At 38.9% G+C, this 19277-nt stretch overlaps 1 protein-coding gene across 6 annotated transcripts in view; it reads left to right on the forward strand.

The window, feature by feature from the left end:
• The window catches only part of VPS13B (vacuolar protein sorting 13 homolog B), a 360398-nt gene that overhangs the window by 182133 nt on the left and 158988 nt on the right, over nucleotides 1–19277 (forward strand). For 4 of the 6 annotated variants that reach the window (XR_004427068.1, XM_033155647.1, XM_033155645.1 and 1 more), the window contains exons 28-30: nucleotides 2728–2869; nucleotides 5974–6382; nucleotides 10298–10409. Coding sequence is in view for 4 of the 6 variants with exons in the window: in XM_033155647.1 (XP_033011538.1) it covers nucleotides 2728–2869; nucleotides 5974–6382; nucleotides 10298–10409 (663 nt within the window). In the remaining 2 variants the exon portion in view is untranslated. Of the gene's footprint in view, nucleotides 1–2129; nucleotides 2197–2727; nucleotides 2870–5973; nucleotides 6383–10297; nucleotides 10410–19277 lie in introns of those variants that run through there. The other 2 variants (XR_004427069.1, XM_033155648.1) reach the window with 2 other exon arrangements.

Below are 19277 nucleotides of genomic sequence, written 5' to 3' on the forward strand. Positions count from 1 at the left end.
GTGAGGATAACTACAGCTCTGAGTTGAGCATTAGAGGTGCCCAGGGGGTTTCTTCTACCACTTACAAAGCAGAGAATGAAATTAATTCTTTTTGCCAGCAGCTCCTCCCTCTGCTGAACCTCAGTTTCATTTCCTGCGTTGCCTGGAACAGTACCCACTTGCCCCTTTCCAATGCATACTTCTCTTTTTTAATCTCAGTGTCACTATCCAACAGCACATTCCACTAGAACAGCCACATCCTCACCTGCCTTTTCTACCATACATCTCTGGGAGACGATTGCTGTAGTAGACCATACACAGCCACCTATCAGAGGTTAGCTGGGGTATTTCTCACTGAGGCACCTTCCACGCTCATCTTAGAATACAGTGTTGGGAACTTACCATGAAGATTATTCTGAGCTGAGTCCCTTGGTGGTGTCCAGGGCCACACTCTGCTAGGTGGTTGCAACTAATCACATATAGATGGTACTCTTCTCTTAACTGGGTGTCCTTACAGTGTCAGTGTTCTGGGGTGTTCTTTGTTTCTTTCATTCTCCTTCCCTTTATAGTACATTATGCTCAGCATTGCCATGAAACATAACTGAGGTTCAGCAGAGGGAGAGGCTGTCAGCAATGGTGGGAGCCAGTGTGGTGTAGTGGTTAAGAGTGGTAGACTCGTAATCTGGTGAACCGGGTTCGCGTCTCCGCTCCTCCACATGCAGCTGCTGGGTGACCTTGGGCTAGTCATACTTCTCTGAAGTCTCTCAGCCCCACTCACCTCACAGAGTGTTTGTTGTAGGGGAGGAAGGAGAATGTTAGCCGCTTTGAGACTCCTTCGGGTAGTGATAAGCGGAATATCAAATCCAAACTCATCATCATCATCATCATCATCATCTAATTTCCTGCCTTCTGAAAGTTAAGAGGAATTACAACTCACTTAGATGCAGTAAGCTTCCATCTTCCCATTCTCAAAGCTTCCAAAGGTCTTTCCCATCAGCTATTCTACACAATTTTAAATAAAATATTTTTATCGCTCCATTACTCATCCAGCAAATAAAATAAAAATTAATGGAAATTTTTTAGATGGGGAGGCTTGGGTGCCCCACAAAAAGCCTTTTGGCACCATGGCATCATAGCATTTTGTGTGTGTGTGTGTGTGTGTACATAGAAATCTCTAATATTTTTAATGTGCTTTTGGAAATTACACATTTTGGCAGGCCACAATAACATATTGGAGTCTCAAATATGGCCAGTGGGCTGCTGATTAGTCACCCCTGTGTTTAGTGGTAGTAATAATAATACAAATAAAAAAGAGATGATTTGAAGTGATATTGCTTTGCCACAATTTGCACATGTAAGAAAGCAGCATTAGTTGTAATAAGAAGAATATACTCAGTGTGACAAAGAACATGCCTCTGCTAATATCTGTAGGTTTGATACAAATATTTACCTTCATAGTCTCTGGAGAGCAATATGTAGTCTTATGGTACAAACTGAAGATTATTTAAGGTTAGCTTTCTAATCATTTTATGATGGTGGTTAGCTTAAGACACAAAGCTGGATTCCATAACTGTGAAACCAGAAGCTGGTGTTTTGTATTTCACATTAATTATACTTTAACTATCACCTTCTGGAGTTCTTGTGTTTATGAACTTGTGTGAAATTTTGCAGCTATAACAAGCAGCCTGTGGAATTAGGAAATATCTGTGCACCGAAACCTTAAAATGATCTAGTGAAAAAAGGCTTGCAATCTGACATTAAACAATTTTCTTAGTTTTTTCTTCTTATTCTTCAATATTGTAACTTTTTAAAAAACAAAACACTCATGTATTATAGTAATTAATTCAGCATACTTTTCATATATCTATCCAAATTATTAAAATACTCTTTCTGTCTACAGATTTAGCGCAAATGCTGAGGCAGTTCAGTTGGTTAAATTCCCTATTAAAATATAGTAGTGTTATTTTCTTGATGCTAATTTTCCAATGTAAAATGGATTAACACTGGTGGGTTTGTACAGTTTGGTTTTCAAATCAGAATGACTACTATTTATATATTTTTAAATATTCAAAATATAGTTTCATGTAGTTTAAATGTATAGATTCTGACCAGCTGCAGAGAACAGATAAGGTGAATGTTATGTTTTCCAGACCAGGAGAAGGTTGGCAGTCTGGACTTTTTGAAGGCATATTCCTACAATGCAAAGAAAAACTTGTGGTGAGATTTTTGTAGCAGAATAAGATATTTAACCAAATAACTATCCTAAAATCTAAACATTTTTTTTCTCATGCAGAAGGGCGAAGGACTGCAAGAATTATGGTATAAACCACCAATAGCTTTTAAAAAGTCAAATTGTTCTTGTGGAAAAGGAGAAAATACAATTTCCAGCTTTTAAAAAGTTCATTAGTTCTTGCACTCCATCTCTTTCCATTCTAATAAAGCTTCTATTCCCTTTTTATAATTAATTGCAAATCAAATTACACTTAGTCATTACCTAGAGAGAGTCCTGCTCTACTTTAATTCCTGATAATTTTTTATTCTACTGCCAAATAATTAGACTGTGGCAAGTTTCAAGTTTATGATTTCCTTCTTTTGATTGAATTGAATTGAATTGTGATATTTGAGGTGAATGACTTGCAAAGCCTGCAATGGATATTGGTCGAATTCAGCTTAGTTTTAAAATACATGATTCCCGCCTCCTTATGGCTTTATATTTCTTTTTTGCTTTTTTGCCTGCATCACCTCAAGCTTTGGGGAAGACTCTTGGTCTCTGGGGAAATGTGGAGGTGTCTTCCTTTCCTGTACTGACAAGCTGAACAGACGTACATTGTTGGTTCGACCCGTCAGCAAGCAGGACCCTTTCAGTAACTTCTCTGGCTTCTTTCCCTCTGTAAGAAATCAATGCAATATATATATTACAGAACTTCCATTAACGAACAGTAGTTCAGAATGATGAACAGCTACTCATGCAAAAGCTTATTTATCAAGCTGGTGTTTTTATTTTGTTTTAAAATAGCCTTTCTCTCCCAGTAATGTTCTGGCCTGTCTACACAGTTGGGAAATAGGATGGCTGCAGAGCAAAGGAAGAATATTCACTTGAGCACCTTTGTGTGTTACAAATGTGACCCTAAAGGGGAGGTCACTTTGATGTTTTAAGCTATCATGCATAGGTTCAGGATAACTCCTGAAATATTTGAACTGTGCTTAATTTAAATCCATTGATATTGGTGGCTCTGCTCTGAGCAGAGCATGGCTTAAGCAAGCATATTACCAGAATTCAAAGCTGCAGATACCGTGTTTCCCCTAAAATAAGATGTAGTCATAAAATAAGCTGTAGTGGGATTTTTTAGCATTTGCGAAATATAAGCTGTACCCCGAAAATAAGGCATAGTGATAGGCGCAGTTCTGGAGGGTGCCAAAAGCCCCCACAAAGCCCTCAGAGACCCCCCTCCCCACACCAAGAAGCATCTGCCCTCCGGAGCCAGTGGGGATGGCGGAGGGAATGGGGGCTTTGAAAGCGAAGGAGAGTCTGCTGGCCCACGTCCTTTCTTTCTCTTCCCGCGCTCGCCAGGCCCTCCTCCCCTCCTGGCAAGGGGAGAGCTGGAGGCTGGTCAGCTGCGAGGCGCAGAGCAGGCAACTCACCCGTTGTCGCCTCAGGGGTCCCGCCGGCGGCGGCTCAAAGGAGACGCCGCCATTGTCCCCGGCCCGGCCCCTCCTCCTCAGCCCCCCTCGTGCCCCCTCGCAGGGAGCCAGCATGCAGGGAGCCAGCGAGCAAGAGGTGTGCTGTTCCTGACGTAATAAAAATAAGACATCCCCTGAAAATAAGCCATACTGTGTTTTTTTGAGGAAAAAAATATATAAGACGGTGTCTTATTTAGGGGAAACACGGTAATTGGTCTTATTAGGTCCAGCTAAAATGCACGAACTAGTGATGAGGCTTTAAAGTTGTCAGCTTTAAAGATACATAGACTTCCAAAATTTTGTGACTTTGGATGCCAACAATTGGTCTGGAAAAAAATGAGTTAGTGCTTTTTTTCTTTAAAAAAAAAATGTTTAGGGGTACTCTCATTTTGACTCATGAAAATCACCATTTTATAGTTCCAATCTGGAAAAATAAATACAGTAAATGGACAAAAGTACAAAGATTCACAAAATGTTTAGGGGTATGCATACTCCTGCGTCTTTCCAGCAAAAACAGCACTGACTGTGGCTTTAGGATTTTTTCCCCTAACGGACCAGTGCATCTATGTACGCCATGTAGTTTTTTTTACAAAGGGTCCAGATTTCAGACATCCACATATGCATTATTTATATTTGTGTATTTAAGATGTGAATCTTAAGATGTTCCACTTATTGGGAGTAAATCACTTGTTACTTTCCAGTGAGAAATTTCAACTTGGTGTCAATCTGTGGTATGTGATCATACCTTGCTCTCCAGTGCCAACCCCCCCCCCAAAAAAACTGACTATTTGATTGCAGCGTCTCCCTGACCACCTAACTGAAAATGTACTTATCATTCAGCAGATCAAATAGCCAGAGAGACACTGCATTCAGATAAACACAGTGCAGTCTGGTCCCCTTGTTACTTTTTCAAAGGCTCAAGGTGAGAAAGAGCCTGAGATTTTAACTAAGTTGAGATTCCCCCCCCCCCATGGAGAGTAATGAATGAACAGACCCAGCATTAGTTAAGAAACCCAACAAGGGAGGTTATTGTTATTGTTATTGTTATTGTTATTGTTATTGTTATTATTAGTTAGTGGAAGTTCTGTTCTCCATGATTATTTTCTGTCAAGAACATGTACATGCAAAATTACTGTTGCTACTTACCTGAGTTACGTCATTCTACCACAAATGAAGCTAATTTACTAATTCTTTACCATTTAAAAAAATTGCATAAATGTAACTAAATAATCAAGTGTATCTGAATGACATTGTTTGAAAATGTATAAAGAGCCATTTGTGCTATTAGCTAAATTGGGCTGAGATACATATGTCTTAGTAGAACATTAAAAGAATATGTCCAGATTCATTGAACGTACAGTAACATTATTGTATTTGCAAAGCTCCTGTTTAAACAAGGATTTCCCCATTGATTTCACACATAGGGTCGCACATTCTCATTTCCACTCTATGAATGGAAATTCCACTGTTATTGAAATGAATGGGGTTCCTGCAGAACTTTGGATTAGATCTCATAGAGTCAATTTGTTGACTATTCTGCTATTGGCTTTGGTGAGATTTTGGTTGTGTTGGGGTCCAATGTGTAAGCACAGAAAGTCAAACTTCCCACCATTGCCATTTCCAGTAAGATTAACATTACTCTGTTTTGCACCAAAATAGATGCATTTTTCACATTTGTCTTTTTAAACTAGTAGGAACATAATAGATAGATATTAGGTCAAATCTTCATTCAGAAGGTCTGGTTCAGACAGAATGCTATGACAGTGACTTGTAGCGAGCTCTGCCTCCTTCTTTGTGTGCAAAGGGGAAATCAAAGCTTCCATTCCTGGTTTTGAATACATCCATACTTCCAAGTCCACTTTATTTTAACTGTGGCTTGTTGGCAAATCAAGATTAAACCATAGTTTCCAGAGATTGGATGTAATAGCAAACAGCTGTATATTGAAAACTAAAGGGGGAAACTTTCATTCTGTTCTTGCACACAAATGAGGTCAATGAGGCACGTGAGCCTGAAGCTTGCTACAGTTCATTGCATCTGAACAGAAAGATGTCAAAGTCAGCATACCCTGATCTGAAACAAATGCATTTTAAAATATCACTTGTATGTATATTTGTATTTGAATCAGTTCTAAGAGTAGCCATGGCAGTTAGCATGTACTACATATTCACAGAAACCTTTCCATCTGATGTTCAGGGAAGTGTATAGCTGAAAATAAATAAAAAAATGAAAGGGTTGATTGACAAAAGTTCTCATAATTTTTACACAGTGCAAATTCATTACTTATTTCTCACAATTTCTATTTCCTGATGCAGGCAACTGCAAAACTTTTGGATGGTTCTCATCAGCAACATGGATTTCTGTCACTGACTTACACAAGGGCAGTCACAAAAAATGTCCGTCACAAATTGATTTCAAGAAATGAGCGAAGAACTTCGCATAAATTATCAGAAAGTTTCACTGATGGTTCTCCTCATTTCCTTCATGAGATTCTTCTCTCAGCTCAAGCATTTGATGTTGTCCTCTGTTTTCCTTTTCTCAATGCAATTGCAAGTATATTTCAGGCAAAACTGCCAAGAAGCCAAAAAGAGAAAAGAAAATCACCAGGCCAACCTATGAGGACTCATATTCTCACATCTCGGAACTTGCCGCTTATTTATATCAACACTGGGGTAATCAGAATCTTTTCCCCCAAAATGGAGGAATTGCAGCACAATATTGAAGGTACTATATTCTCCACCTTATATTAACACAATAAACATATTTTTCTTGGATACTGTTGTTCATGAAAATGCTGTCTCCACTATATATATCTGAAGGCTATTCATGGCTTGTTCTCCAGTCTTACTGATTTGCAAATTTTAGAGAAAATCCTTTAGAAGTCCAACAAAAGCCTTGCCTGCCTTTCTGGTCATAGAATGCATGTAAGCTCAGGGTAGCTACCTCTGCAGTGACCTCTCCAGGTTTCCTCTTACTAACCTTCCCAGGGAAACACTTGTGGCAAAGGACTACTGTGCTTTTGTTATATGTATATATTTTTGGCCTTTCATTCAGTGCACAGCTCTACTGTGTCAAATCAGTGGTTGAAGTGGATTCATACACTGTCTATATTCAGTATACTTAATTAAATCTATGATTTTGACATAATAATGGGCAGTAAACCTCAATTTGCCCTTTGTATTCTAAATAAGTTTCAGGCATGCATAAAGATACAAGCAGTTGTTAAAGGATTTACAGTGGAACCTCGGTTTTCGAGCGTCTCAGAAGCTGAACGTTTCGGAACCTGTATGCCGAAAACCCAGAAATAATTGTTTCCATTTTCGAACACGCCTCGGAAGTCAAACAGCTGCCAAAGCACATTTCTCAATTTTCACCGTTGAAATTGCCGGCAGCCCTTTGCACCTCGGCTGTTGAATGTTTCGGAAGTCGAACGGTCTTCAGGAACAGATTATGTTTGACAGCTGAGGTTCCACAGTACAATTGCTTTCTAGAGTGCTCAACTATCCCTCCCCTTCCCAGGGCTATGTCTTGATTGCTCCAGGAAGTTTTTTATTGTCAGAGATTGAAGTGGGAGAAGAAAGCTAGTGAAATGGCTTCATTTCAAATTAGCTCAGTCATGTCTATTGAAAAGTAACAGGAAGGCACCCCATCCCACTTTATAACATTTTGAGTGCTGCCCACTTCTCATTATTTTACCTGGCAGCCACCTGCCTTCTCGCTTCCTGCCTTGATGGAACACATTGAAAGATGGCAAACAAGCATTCTAATACAGGGGTTGGAAACTTGTGGCCCTCTAGAAGTTGCTAGGCTCCAATTTCAGCACAGCTAGTAGTCAGAAATAGATAGGACCTGTCATCCCTCGTCTTCTGGAAGGCCAAAGATGTCTCACCCTTGCAAGCTCTACTACCTACATAGAATATATTGAGCTCTTCCAGCCCTAACCCCATTTCCATTAGGGACCTAGAAGACTAGCTTGTTTTCTCCCTCTTCTTCCAAGGATTTGCTTTGTCTTCTGTGTGGGTAAAATTGTTTTCTGCCAAGTAATTAATAATTGGTGCTTTTTGGACAAATCAATTCATTGCTTTTTGATCTAGAGTAGTTTCCAGTGATCTTGGAAGTGGCTTCACACAGAACAAAAGGTCCTAAATGGAAATTTCATTTGAAATTTCCCAAAAAAGGAAATCATGTCAGACTCGTTTGTTAAATGTGACAAAAGTGCTAATGTCTATTTTGTGCTGGGAGGCAGATAAATAGACAGGTGTCCACTTCATTGATATACAATGATATTCAAAATTCATATAGATTTGCTTTGTGTTCCTACTGTCAAAGCCCAAATTAGTCAGTTTGCCCATTGTTGGGCTACATACTACTGGAAGATTTTTATTTTTTTTAATGCTGCTCATAGGATTATCATTTTGCACATGCTTCTTCACAAAGGCTGTAGCAATGTTAGTTCATTTGGATGGTGCTGAATGATACTTTATTTGATCATAAGTGAAAGCATGCATGAAATATGATGCTTAGAGCTACATTTATTTAACAGACTTACTTTAAAAGTCTACAGATGAATTAGAGGGAGCCCCAGGAGTCAAATCAGCACCACTAAGAAGCTAAGTTTGATGATTTAGAAGTTGGGTAAAGTTGATAGCATAAATGTCCTGTAGTTTAAAAAGAAAAATGTTCTTGAGGTTAGCTTAGACATCTACCAAAGTATTTGTAACTGGGGGGAAAACCAAATATCTATTTAGCCTGATTAAAATACAAATGCTTTGTCCACTTAACTTCCCACATAACCATGGCCTCCCAACCCTATTTTCCCAAATAGTTTATTATACCTTATCTTCAGGGCAATTCCTTAATTATTTTTGATGTATTTTGTAAGTATTTGATAGCATTGCCTGAGACACCCACACCCCTGCCATGGTTTATTCATTACCTGTGTGTCCAGATTGTTAATCATAGCTTCACTATGACTGTCTGATTCATCCTGGATGCATCTCAGTGGTGTTGCAGAAGCCAGCTTTTATATACACAACACACATACACATGAGTCTTCTGAGCTGCATGCGAAGTTTGCTTGTTCTTTCCACATCAAGCAACGTGTTATTTAGTAAAGTACTTAGCACTCACCACACTCTTAGCATCTGTAGCTGAAAGCTTAGCTTTCAAAACAAGTTGTCTGGGATATCTCACTGGGTGGCCACAGATGGGGAAAGGGGATTGAAAGCTTACGTACATCCTCAAAGCATAGGCTTGTGGAGAACACTAGGCCCGACTGCATGTATATATATCAGATGTCACTGTCAGCTTCTAAAATGTCATAAAATCCTTCATGGGCAAAAAGAAATGTTACAGGATATAGAGGGCTGGTCTCTGTACTGAAATACATATTCACGTCTTTATTTCTTCACAGTTTACATTGTTTCTTTTAGTAGCTGTGTTAAGTAATTGCAGTCATGGCATAGGCACAATATTTAATAGGAGCTAAAACTGTTAAGATCTCTAAAAAAACAATTAAACACTTACTAGGTAAAAACAAAATAAAAAATAAAAAAAATCCTTCCAGTAGCACCTTAGAGACCAACTAAGTTTGTTCTTGGTATGAGCTTTCGTGCGCATCCACATGAAAGCTCATACCAAGAACAAACTTAGTTGTTCTCTAAGGTGCTACTGGAAGGATTTTTTAATTTTTTTATTTTGTTTTGACTATGGCAGACCAACACGGCTACCTACCTGTAACTTACTTGGTAATCAGCAAGCTTGCCAATACCCAACATTCTTTTCCATTCTTCCAGCTGCCAGTGCAAGAATCAGGACTTAGGGCATAGCTATGCCAATAGGAAAATACTTGTTTGTTTCCCATTAAGCTTTGTGGGGGAAAGTATATAGACTGTAGATTAGGACACCATTGGAGAAAAATATTGTTTCTTACTCCAGACACTGAGATAGGTGTAGGGAGCAGTTTTAGCTGCCCCCCCTCCCCCAGCATAGTGTACCTGAGTCCATCCCTTTCCTTTCTTTTCATACAAATGGGTGACCCACACAAAGGCTGCATACACACTATATATTTAAAGCACACAACACCCCACCCAATCATAGGAACTGTAGTTTACCCCCCACAGAGTTACAGTTTCCAGCACCTTTCACTACAGTTCCCATTATTCTTTTGGGGAAGTCATATGCAAAGCCAAAAATGCACAGAGAAGCATTCATTCTCCTTTTTCTCTTTCTTCTCTTTGTCAGAAACAGATAGATAAACACACACATTTTCAGTCCCAGTAATATCCCCAGGAACACTGGACTTATAATAATTACAGTACTGGCATTTCACTAGTCAATTTAAATATATTCTCATGTTATCCTGATGGTGTTAGGAAGCCAAAATAGCATGAATACCAGGCCTAGGGATGGGCAGGGGAACTAGCTATCTGGTGGCCTGCCTGTCTGCCTATCTGTCTATTTTGCGTGGTATTAATTGGTTTACCAGTATTCATTGCAGAAGATAATAATAACAACAACAATAATAATAATATGGTTGCTCCACTGAAAAGTCACCTCACTCATTGCATTGGAAATACCTTAATACATCTGGCTTTGTATGTATACTCAAATGTTGTTTGTTTCCTACTTCAATTGCAGATAAAAAGACGAATAAGGAAGATACTTTGGTACTTAAAATTGGCTCTGTATCGATGGCTCCTCAGGCTGACAATCCTCTTAGTAGAGCTGTGCTGAGGAAAGACATTTACCAGTAAGTGTTTTTTATTTAACAATTTAGAATGAGAAAAATGTTTGAAAAATCAAGAAATGTTTTTAAATATCAAAACAACATATTATCTTGAGGGAGAAGATAGGAAATCATTGATCTGGCATGCATGGTTGATGATTGGGATTGCATTGTTTTATCCCTGCCTGCACATTGTACATTGAATAGTATTTGCATAGCCCAGTGTGCCTGAGTTCTGTCTGCACAATCTGTACTCTTGATTTTGTATTCAAAACATAGTGCTCATGTAGTTTGAGCAACACTTGTTGGGTTCTGCATATATAAGCTCACATGCAAAAATAAAGTTGAATACTCAAAGAACTGGCAGCCTAAGCAAACTTGCATGATCCTGAGCCCCTCACTAATTACACAGTTTAAACATCACCACAGGGCCAGAATAAAAGTTATCCAGTAAAACATGTATTCTGATGAAAATCTTTTTGTATAGAATTTTCCTTTTTTACATTGATTACTGAATTTTCGTGCGTGCTTTCATATTTTTTTCAGACACTTGAACAGTCTATGAAGCACTGATGAACAATAAATTAATTTTCAGTTAGGTTATCATGATCATAAGGGCTCCCCCACGCCTGCAAGGAAAAAAATCAGGAAAGGGATTTCTCTCTTTTTGCAAATACCTTCTCTCTCAGTAGCTGCCTAGTGTGAAAGTGATTTTCATAATGTTAAATGGTTAGCAGACATTCAAAATGCTGGACTGTTGATGTCATGTGGATCAAAGCTGTGAAAGAAAGCAAACTTCTAAGGCAAAGTTTCACAGTAAACACATTTTTTGTGTGAATGTCGTGCTCTGGATTGTGTCACTGACTTTCTGCAAACCACACTAATCATATGTAGGCAGCAAAACTGGAGAACATATGTAATCAACATGATAAAAATAATATATGATTCTTAGTAGAGTTGGCACTGCTGAGAAACATGAAAGTATAGTTGCAAATAATACCAAGTGAGAAAAGTCACAGAAATACAGATGAACAAGTGTCTTATGCTTCCTGTTGGTCTGTTTCTCAGATGTGGCATTTTTGTAAAAAAAAAAAAAAAAAAAAAAAAGTACTTCGAACTGTACTTCAATAGAAGTATGTTACAAACATCAAAATCCTTTCCCAGCAGTAAAACGTTTTACGGCTTTAAAAATGACAGATATTACTTTGTCAAGCATAGGAATTCCTCAACTGGTTCAGGCTCCTTGCAACATACCAGTTTCTATCCAAGGTGGTGGGGGGGGGAGGGGACTTTGTCATAGTGCACTTAAAGGTGGGTTTGCCTCTGAATACCATTTTCACATATTCAGGAAAATGTGATATATGAACTGGTGTCATGGGTTTGACTTGGAAATAGACCCATAAAAATCAGGAATGTTTTCCTTGAGCATGCAAGCACACTAAGAAAGCAATTGTGTCATTTTCTTTAGGAAAATGAAGATTAGATGGGGTGATAGGATTGAATGGTTTTCTAGGAAGCTTACATATGAGAAAGTAAGAATAAATGCCTAGGGTACCAAAAGTGCATGTCGTCGTCGTCGTCCCCCAATATACCTTAATGTGCCTGATAAAGGTGTGCCACAGTAGGGCAAAGTGTGTGTCCATGTGAGGTTGTATTCTGTGAATGTCCTGTTTGGCAAAAGCGTTTGGGATGCACGGCTTTTTGTATTGTGAGAGCTGTGAGGTTGTAGAAACTACAAAGAATCTTGTGAAATCTTAAAAGACCTCTCTGGAAACTGAGGTTATGATAGTACTGTTGTAATCAAAACACTACGTAGGGTATTTTATACTGTGTACTGTTCAGAGGTACATTGTGCATTTTGGGGATGGAAGCATTATAGACTAACTTCCTTCATCAGTTCAAGCTTAATTATTTTTAAAAGACCTAGTTCCATGTGAATTTCAGTGTGTAATGTGAATTTCAATACATGATTATAGTGCTGCATTATGGTATGAAATTCTATAACTTCTCTGTAAAGAAACTAGATGGCTTCATGCATTTGTGGCAGGGGATAGGGAACCTGCGCCTCAGACATTGCTGGACTATAGATGCCATTATCCCTCCCTGACAATTGGCTATGCTGGCTGAGGGTAATAGGAGTAGGAGTCCAGTAACATCAACAGGGTTACAAATTTCCATCTCTGCTTTATTGTCTCTCAGTTAACACAGTTTAGCATTCTCACTTGAATACAGCAATCACTTACAGCTGTACTTGACATCCATTTTTTCACTGGGGCATATTTCTATCAGATGAAAAGCTGAAGGGCTGCACAGAACTTCAATAGAAGCCAAGAAACAAGAACTAAATGTATTTTCATCTGAAACAGGCAGATGAACCTTTTCTTAGTTGCTCGTTTGAATATTTATTGTACTACTCTTTGGTGCCCCAAAATTTTCCCAGGGTAGTTTACAACAAGGTACAAAAACACAATGCACAATAAAAACAAAACAGCAAGCAAGCAAGCAAGCAAACAAACAAACAAACAAACAAACAAACAAACAAACAAAAAACAGCAATATTTACCAAATAAAGATGGGGATAAACGCTAACAAGTCACAGATTTAAAAGGTCTGGACAAATAAAAAGGACTTTACTCAGGTGTCAAAAAGATGCCAGACTCTTCACCAGGCAGAGTAGAGTCCAGAGAACATTCCAGAGCTGGGGTGCCACAGCAGAAAAGACCCTATTCCCAGTTCATACCTGCCTTCCAAAGGCATAAAAAAGGGGAAAGCTTCTCAGGAAGATCTTTGTGAAGTTCATATGAAATAAAGGGGTCCTTTTGGGGGCAAGCCATTCAGGATTTTGAATGTTAATTAATTAATTAAACAATGAATTGTGCTCAGAAGCAGTATAGAAGCTGCTACTGCCGTTTTAAGACTAGAAAGATACATTCTGTATTTCCAGACAGCAATCTTACTAGTCTTATTTTGACCCAAATACACTCTTAACAATGTTCAACAACAGCCCAATGTACGTATCATGCACAATGGTGATTATAACAGCTCCTTCCCTGTGTCTCCAGTGTCATAGCTGTCAACTTTTCCCTTTTCTTGTGAGGAATCCTATTCGGAATAAGGGAATTTCCCTTTAAAAAAGGGGAAAGTTGACAGCTATGATTGCCATATGATAAAATGTGGTCAGGGTGTGTAACATTGTATACATGGGGTGTTATTGTTGGGATCAGAGGATATACTGGAGGCTAGATGGAAACCTCTGAGGTTCTGTGTTGACCTGTGTGCATCCAGCTGCTTATCCTTAACTATTAATAAGCAGTTTCCTTTGTGACAATACTTAAAGTTTGTTAGAATGTGGAAGCAGTTTGTAGGGAACCAAATTCTCAGCTTAATATAGTTGAAAGAGGTCTGAAAACTGGTAGTTGGAAGAATACCCCACTATATTGTCTTATTTGAATTTCAAACCACTTATTTCACCTTGTCTAAAAGCTGCCCTTTTCACCTCCTGTTACATCATGGCTGGTATTCATGAAGGCTACTTTATCTTTAATGGCTGCTAGAAGAATCTGTACTTCAAGATGCGGCTCCCTTAACTTCACTTAGGCTGGAAATGCCTGCCTGGTAGTAGTGTGCCTGGTGCAATTTAGCAGAGAATGTGAGTCTCCCTTGTGCACAAGCACTGCTAGCATTAATCACAATTAAAGCAATATTTAACATGTCAGATCATTTACTAAAATTTTCTGCAGCCTCTATGGTTTTGCTGCTGAACCTTTTACGCCAGCTTGCTATTCACAACATTATACTGTTTTTCTATGCTTGACAGGAAAGAAGATTCATACAGAGCACTAGAAAATGAAGTCAGGGTTCATCATGGTCTAGGGAGATTATTTCTTAGGTGCAGAACCTTAGGTGCAGAACCATAGGTATCGGGGGGGGGGGACAGTGGCGAATAGTGGCGAACCTTCGGTTCTCAAATTTCAGCAGTGGCCTGTGCGACACTAAAATACAGTGCCCCCTGCCTCTCACGCTCTGTTTTACAGTATGACACCCAGTGCAGCTGAACCAGTCATGCTCCCCTAAAACCGCCTCTTTCGGGAAGATTATTACACCAGAGCACTGTCATAACTAAGTAGCTTCATAATATTAATAAATTAATAAATGAAAATGTGGAGAGTTGTTTTCTACAAATTTTCCAGACTCTGGAAGAACAGTTTTCTATGGGTGATTAAATTACCGTATATGATTTCAGGTCTTTTCTCCTGTATGTAAAGGTTTAGAGAGCCTGACATGCATTCTTTTTTGGACCAAAGCAGTAAAATGCCCTACTGTGCATTTTGCTGATGTTGCCTGTTAGCATGCAAGTGTATTTGTATTTAAATCAAATTCCAGTTGGGCAAATAGTTGACTTTCCACAAAACATTTCATTGTCCCTTGGGCTCTTCCTGCTGATTTCAAAAATATGTTTTTGAACAGTCATTTCAAGGATACTTTGCTGCCATATACGTTTAACATTGACATATAAAATCCTTGGTTGTGGTAAACAGTGTTACTGTAAAATAATTCAGAAAAGCTTCAGAAAGCTTACTGTTACCATTCTTTATTAATGGCTTGTTAGTAAATATAATTTACATTGTATTTGGTTTCAACAAATGTTTTGTTTGTTTGGAAAGTATTCTCTGGTAATATTTAAAACAGATTATTTTCTTTCTTTTAATTATGGTGGAATTTTAAGTTGAATATAATGTGAAGGCTATGCTTCTGTTACTAAGGTAACCATATCCTTGTTGTAATGAGACATTTGTTAACTTCTGTATACAGCTTGTGGTTCATTCCATAAATACTTGTGGGTTCTCTGATGTCCTTCACAAGGTTTTATCTATGACAAATTTTTACCACAGCTCTTGAAGTGCTTTGTGAGAATGGGTGTGGGTTTCTTTCTTCTTAAAATTATTCTCTAAAATCTTAGCACATTTTTTTAAAAAACCTCCCTCTTCAGCTTTGTTGCTATTTAACGTATTCCATCCTTTTTTTTTTTTTTACCATGTTGAATGTTCACCTATTGAGATAGATTTATCAGTAGCCCTTCATTGAATTAAGGGTAAACGTCTTCTGTTTATTCATTAGGTAAATTTATTTTACATCAGTATTGTGGGACCAATACCTTATCCCAGGTTTACTTTTTATTGCAAAATTTACACTAATGATGGGGAATTTGTTGCCTTCTAGGCTACAACTCATATTATTCTTGACCATTGGCCATCTTGGTGAGAACTGATTGGAACTGTACTGATGCGACATCTAAAGGAGCATAAGTTCCCCACCTTTCACAATCCTTTTAGTATTAGCTAACATGGTGTCCTTTGACTCCCAAATTCCCTCAGCCACAGCCGGCATGGCCAGTGGTTCAGAATGATGGGGGTCGAATTTCAACACCATCTGAGGAACACCACTTTAACTCCTCCTGTTCTAGGGCTGGGTGCTGTTTTCCCAGTGTGTTCCATGTGCGGAAGACCCTGGCAGAGCAGACCCCCGCTGCCTTCAGGACTGAATCCTCTGGAAGATCCAATCCTGCTGGGGTCTGCTTCCAGCTGGGGAGCAAATGGCTTAGTCCTGCTCAATTTGTCTATACATGTGTGCTCCCCTGCGGAACAGGCATGTGCAGGAAAACTTCTTTTATTCTATTTCTCCTACCGCCATGCCCCCAGATCACATGGGATGCCCATCCCAGTGCAATCTGGGGCTGTCTCCATCTGTGTAGCCTGGTTCTGCACAAATAAGCCCAATACGATTGGGGCTTCAACTGAATCCAGCCTGCTGCCCTATCAGATACATTAACTGATGGGAGTGCCAACATAGGTATTAATATAAAATAACCCTGGAACTCACTAGCAGACACCTGAAAACAAATTTCTAATTTAATGGTAACTGATTTGATATAAGTAACATTTTCTCACAAGTGGAAACTAGTGCGACAGTGCAAAGAACTGTAGCTGGCATAAAACCACCATTCAAAAATGTATTTGGCATATGTCTCCTGTATATTGTGTGCATTGATGTTTAGCTGATTTAACTTGAAGGCTTTTTGTTTGGCTTTGACAGTCACAAAAGCAATAGTGTACACTGTGGCTTCCTGCAGCAGGAAATAAATTTCAAGGAATACTTTCCCTCTTGCTGCCAAAATTTACCATAACAATACTGTTTGCCATTTTACTACATTTTAACTCTTCAGGTTTAAAAAGCATGTTTTCTAGTTTTGCTTGATATTTCATGGGAATCTGTCCTTCTGTTTTACTTGTTTAAAAAGCTCTTTTTCATTCAGGTGGTATCTGCTACTTTTCAAATAGTTGCATGTTTGCAACCAGGGCTGTAGTCCTAAGCACAGTTACCAAGAACTCTGTCTAATTCAACCCAGTAGGACTTAGGTTTGAGTAAATATGCATAGGATAAATATGCATAGGATCACACTGAGTTCTTTGGTCCCCTTGAGATCAATGGAATTTTAATCATGCTTTACTGTACAATAATGCCTGACCCTGTTGTAGAGTCAACAACACAAGAGACGACTCTACACATGGACATCACCAGATGGGCAGCATCAAAATCAGATTGATTATATTTTGTGCAGCCAAAGATGGAGAAGCTCTATACAGTCAGCAAAAACAAGACCTGGAGCTGATTGTGGCTCAGGTCATCAGCTTCTTAATCTGGCAACATATGGCAGTGCAAATGTGCAGTCATTACACAGTAGTAATTTTGGAGGGATTGGTGGACAGCAGCGGGATAGTCATACTAAGATTGGTGTTGACAGATAGATGATGGAATACTAGCCGATTACTGTTGTAGTTAAATGTGCATAAATTTGTATCCAAATAAAATGAGTTGGAAGGATTTTTTTGTGAGAGGAGTTAGAGATGCCTTTTAAAATGTCACCCACCATCCATGGTTTTTGTTAATACATGTATTAAATATTCTCACATCTACTGCCCAGAATAATTGGAAATAACTTTTAATACATATAGCTTATCAGTCAGAAAAGGCAGAGGTATTATGTGCCTTCATGCCTGGGAGGTGCAGAGGCCACCTGCCCTGGATGAGATTGCACTCCCCTGGAAGCAGCAGGTCCACAGTTTGTGGGTGCTCCAAGATTCAACACTATCACTGGAGGCTCAGATGGCCTTAGTGGCCAAGAGTGCCTTTCTTTAGCTACAGCTATTTCATCAGCTACTATTTGACAAAGATGACATAGCCATTGTATTCCATGGTCTGGATTGGATTATTGTAATGTGCTGCCTTTGAAAACAAATTTCAATTGGTCCAAAATGCAATGGCCAAATTACTGGCTTGGGTTCCCTTCAGATGTCCCATTTTGAAACAGCTGCACTGCTTGCCAGTTCGTTTCTGGGCCCAATTCAAGGTGCTTCTGTTAGAGTTTAAAGCCCTAAACAACTGAAGCCCCAGATACCTGAAAGATGACCTGCTTCCCTTCAGACCCTCCCAGGTGCTGAGATTGGTGGAGGGAGCCCTCTTGGTTGTTCCACCGCCATCAGAATCTCTGTGGGCGGTGGCCTGGGGGATGGTATTTTCTGTGGCAGCCCCTAAGTTGTGGAAGTGTCTTCCTTCAATGATGCATCCAGGGCCTTCATTATGCACCTTTCAGAAAATGCTGAAGATACATCTTTTTACCCTGGCTTTGGACACTTGAGATGTGTGTTCTGTAATGTAAAGTTGTTTTAAACTCTTTTTTGTATTGTGTTCTAATTGTACAGTGATTTATGGCAGTATATATTATTACTTTGTGTATTACTCTGCAAAAGCAATTGGTACATCCAAAGCGATCACTTCAGTTTCCTCTCCTCCACCCATGCGCCCCGGAAACTTCTTCAGAGAGCCCCCAGACCTCTGGAGCTGATTTTGAGGGGGCTGCAGATGAGAGGAGAGAAGGGGGACATTGCATTCCACTAGTACAAGTCTCTTGTGCTAGCAGAGTTGGAGCATTTGATAACATCCAATTAAATCATATAGCAATATTTCTAAACATGTAATATTTCTAAATGCAATCTAATTATCAAAAGCTGCAGTTAATATGAGTTTAAGAACTCTCAAGAAATTTGAAACAGCACTGAAAGCACAAAAACTGCTTTGTTATGCATAGCAAATCTTGACAACTACAGGTTTTACATATGATTCAAACGCCTACATGAGCTCTCTGCCAGACTCCCATCAGCAATATTGGAATGTAATGATATAAAAATTAAATATGCTGATCACAAGGTCAAATGCAAGTATATATACCATATTCAAGAATCTAACTGCCCAAATTTGTAGTTTATTACACATAAATTTAGGGTAACTTGCCACAATATATTTATTTCGTAATCGCTTTAAAGAGTTTTATCCATGACAGTAAAAGGAGGAATTCAATAGACAGTATAAATTTGTCTTATTTTGTTTCTTAATTTGAGAAGCAAGTGGCAATTTTTTGGCGGGGGGGGGCATTGTAGAAAATTAATAATTCTGACCTGCTTTGTAGGTTTCTTGTAAGCTTTACTGAAATAAGATATGAACGGTGCTTCAAGTACTCAGACAGGCTGAGATGAATGACTATTGCCTTCTGGTTTCTTGCCTCGGGCTCTTTGTTGCCAGTTCACTCATTCATCATAAGGAAGATTTTTGGCTTTCATTTCTTTCTCCCTGCCTTCTCTTCTAGAACAACCCCATTGTCCATACCCTTTCAGAGAATATTAATGTGCAGATTTCATTGAGGGCCTATATCACTAAACCTTCACAGTCTTTCCCAAGGCTTGGCAACGTCTAATTTTTTTTTACTGGTTTGTTTGTCTCTGAAAGCAGACATATAATGTTTTGCAGACATATATCAAATGCTTTACATACATTGTT

Source organism: Lacerta agilis, chromosome 7, assembly GCF_009819535.1.
Source record: "Lacerta agilis isolate rLacAgi1 chromosome 7, rLacAgi1.pri, whole genome shotgun sequence".
Taxonomy (NCBI): domain Eukaryota; kingdom Metazoa; phylum Chordata; class Lepidosauria; order Squamata; family Lacertidae; genus Lacerta; species Lacerta agilis.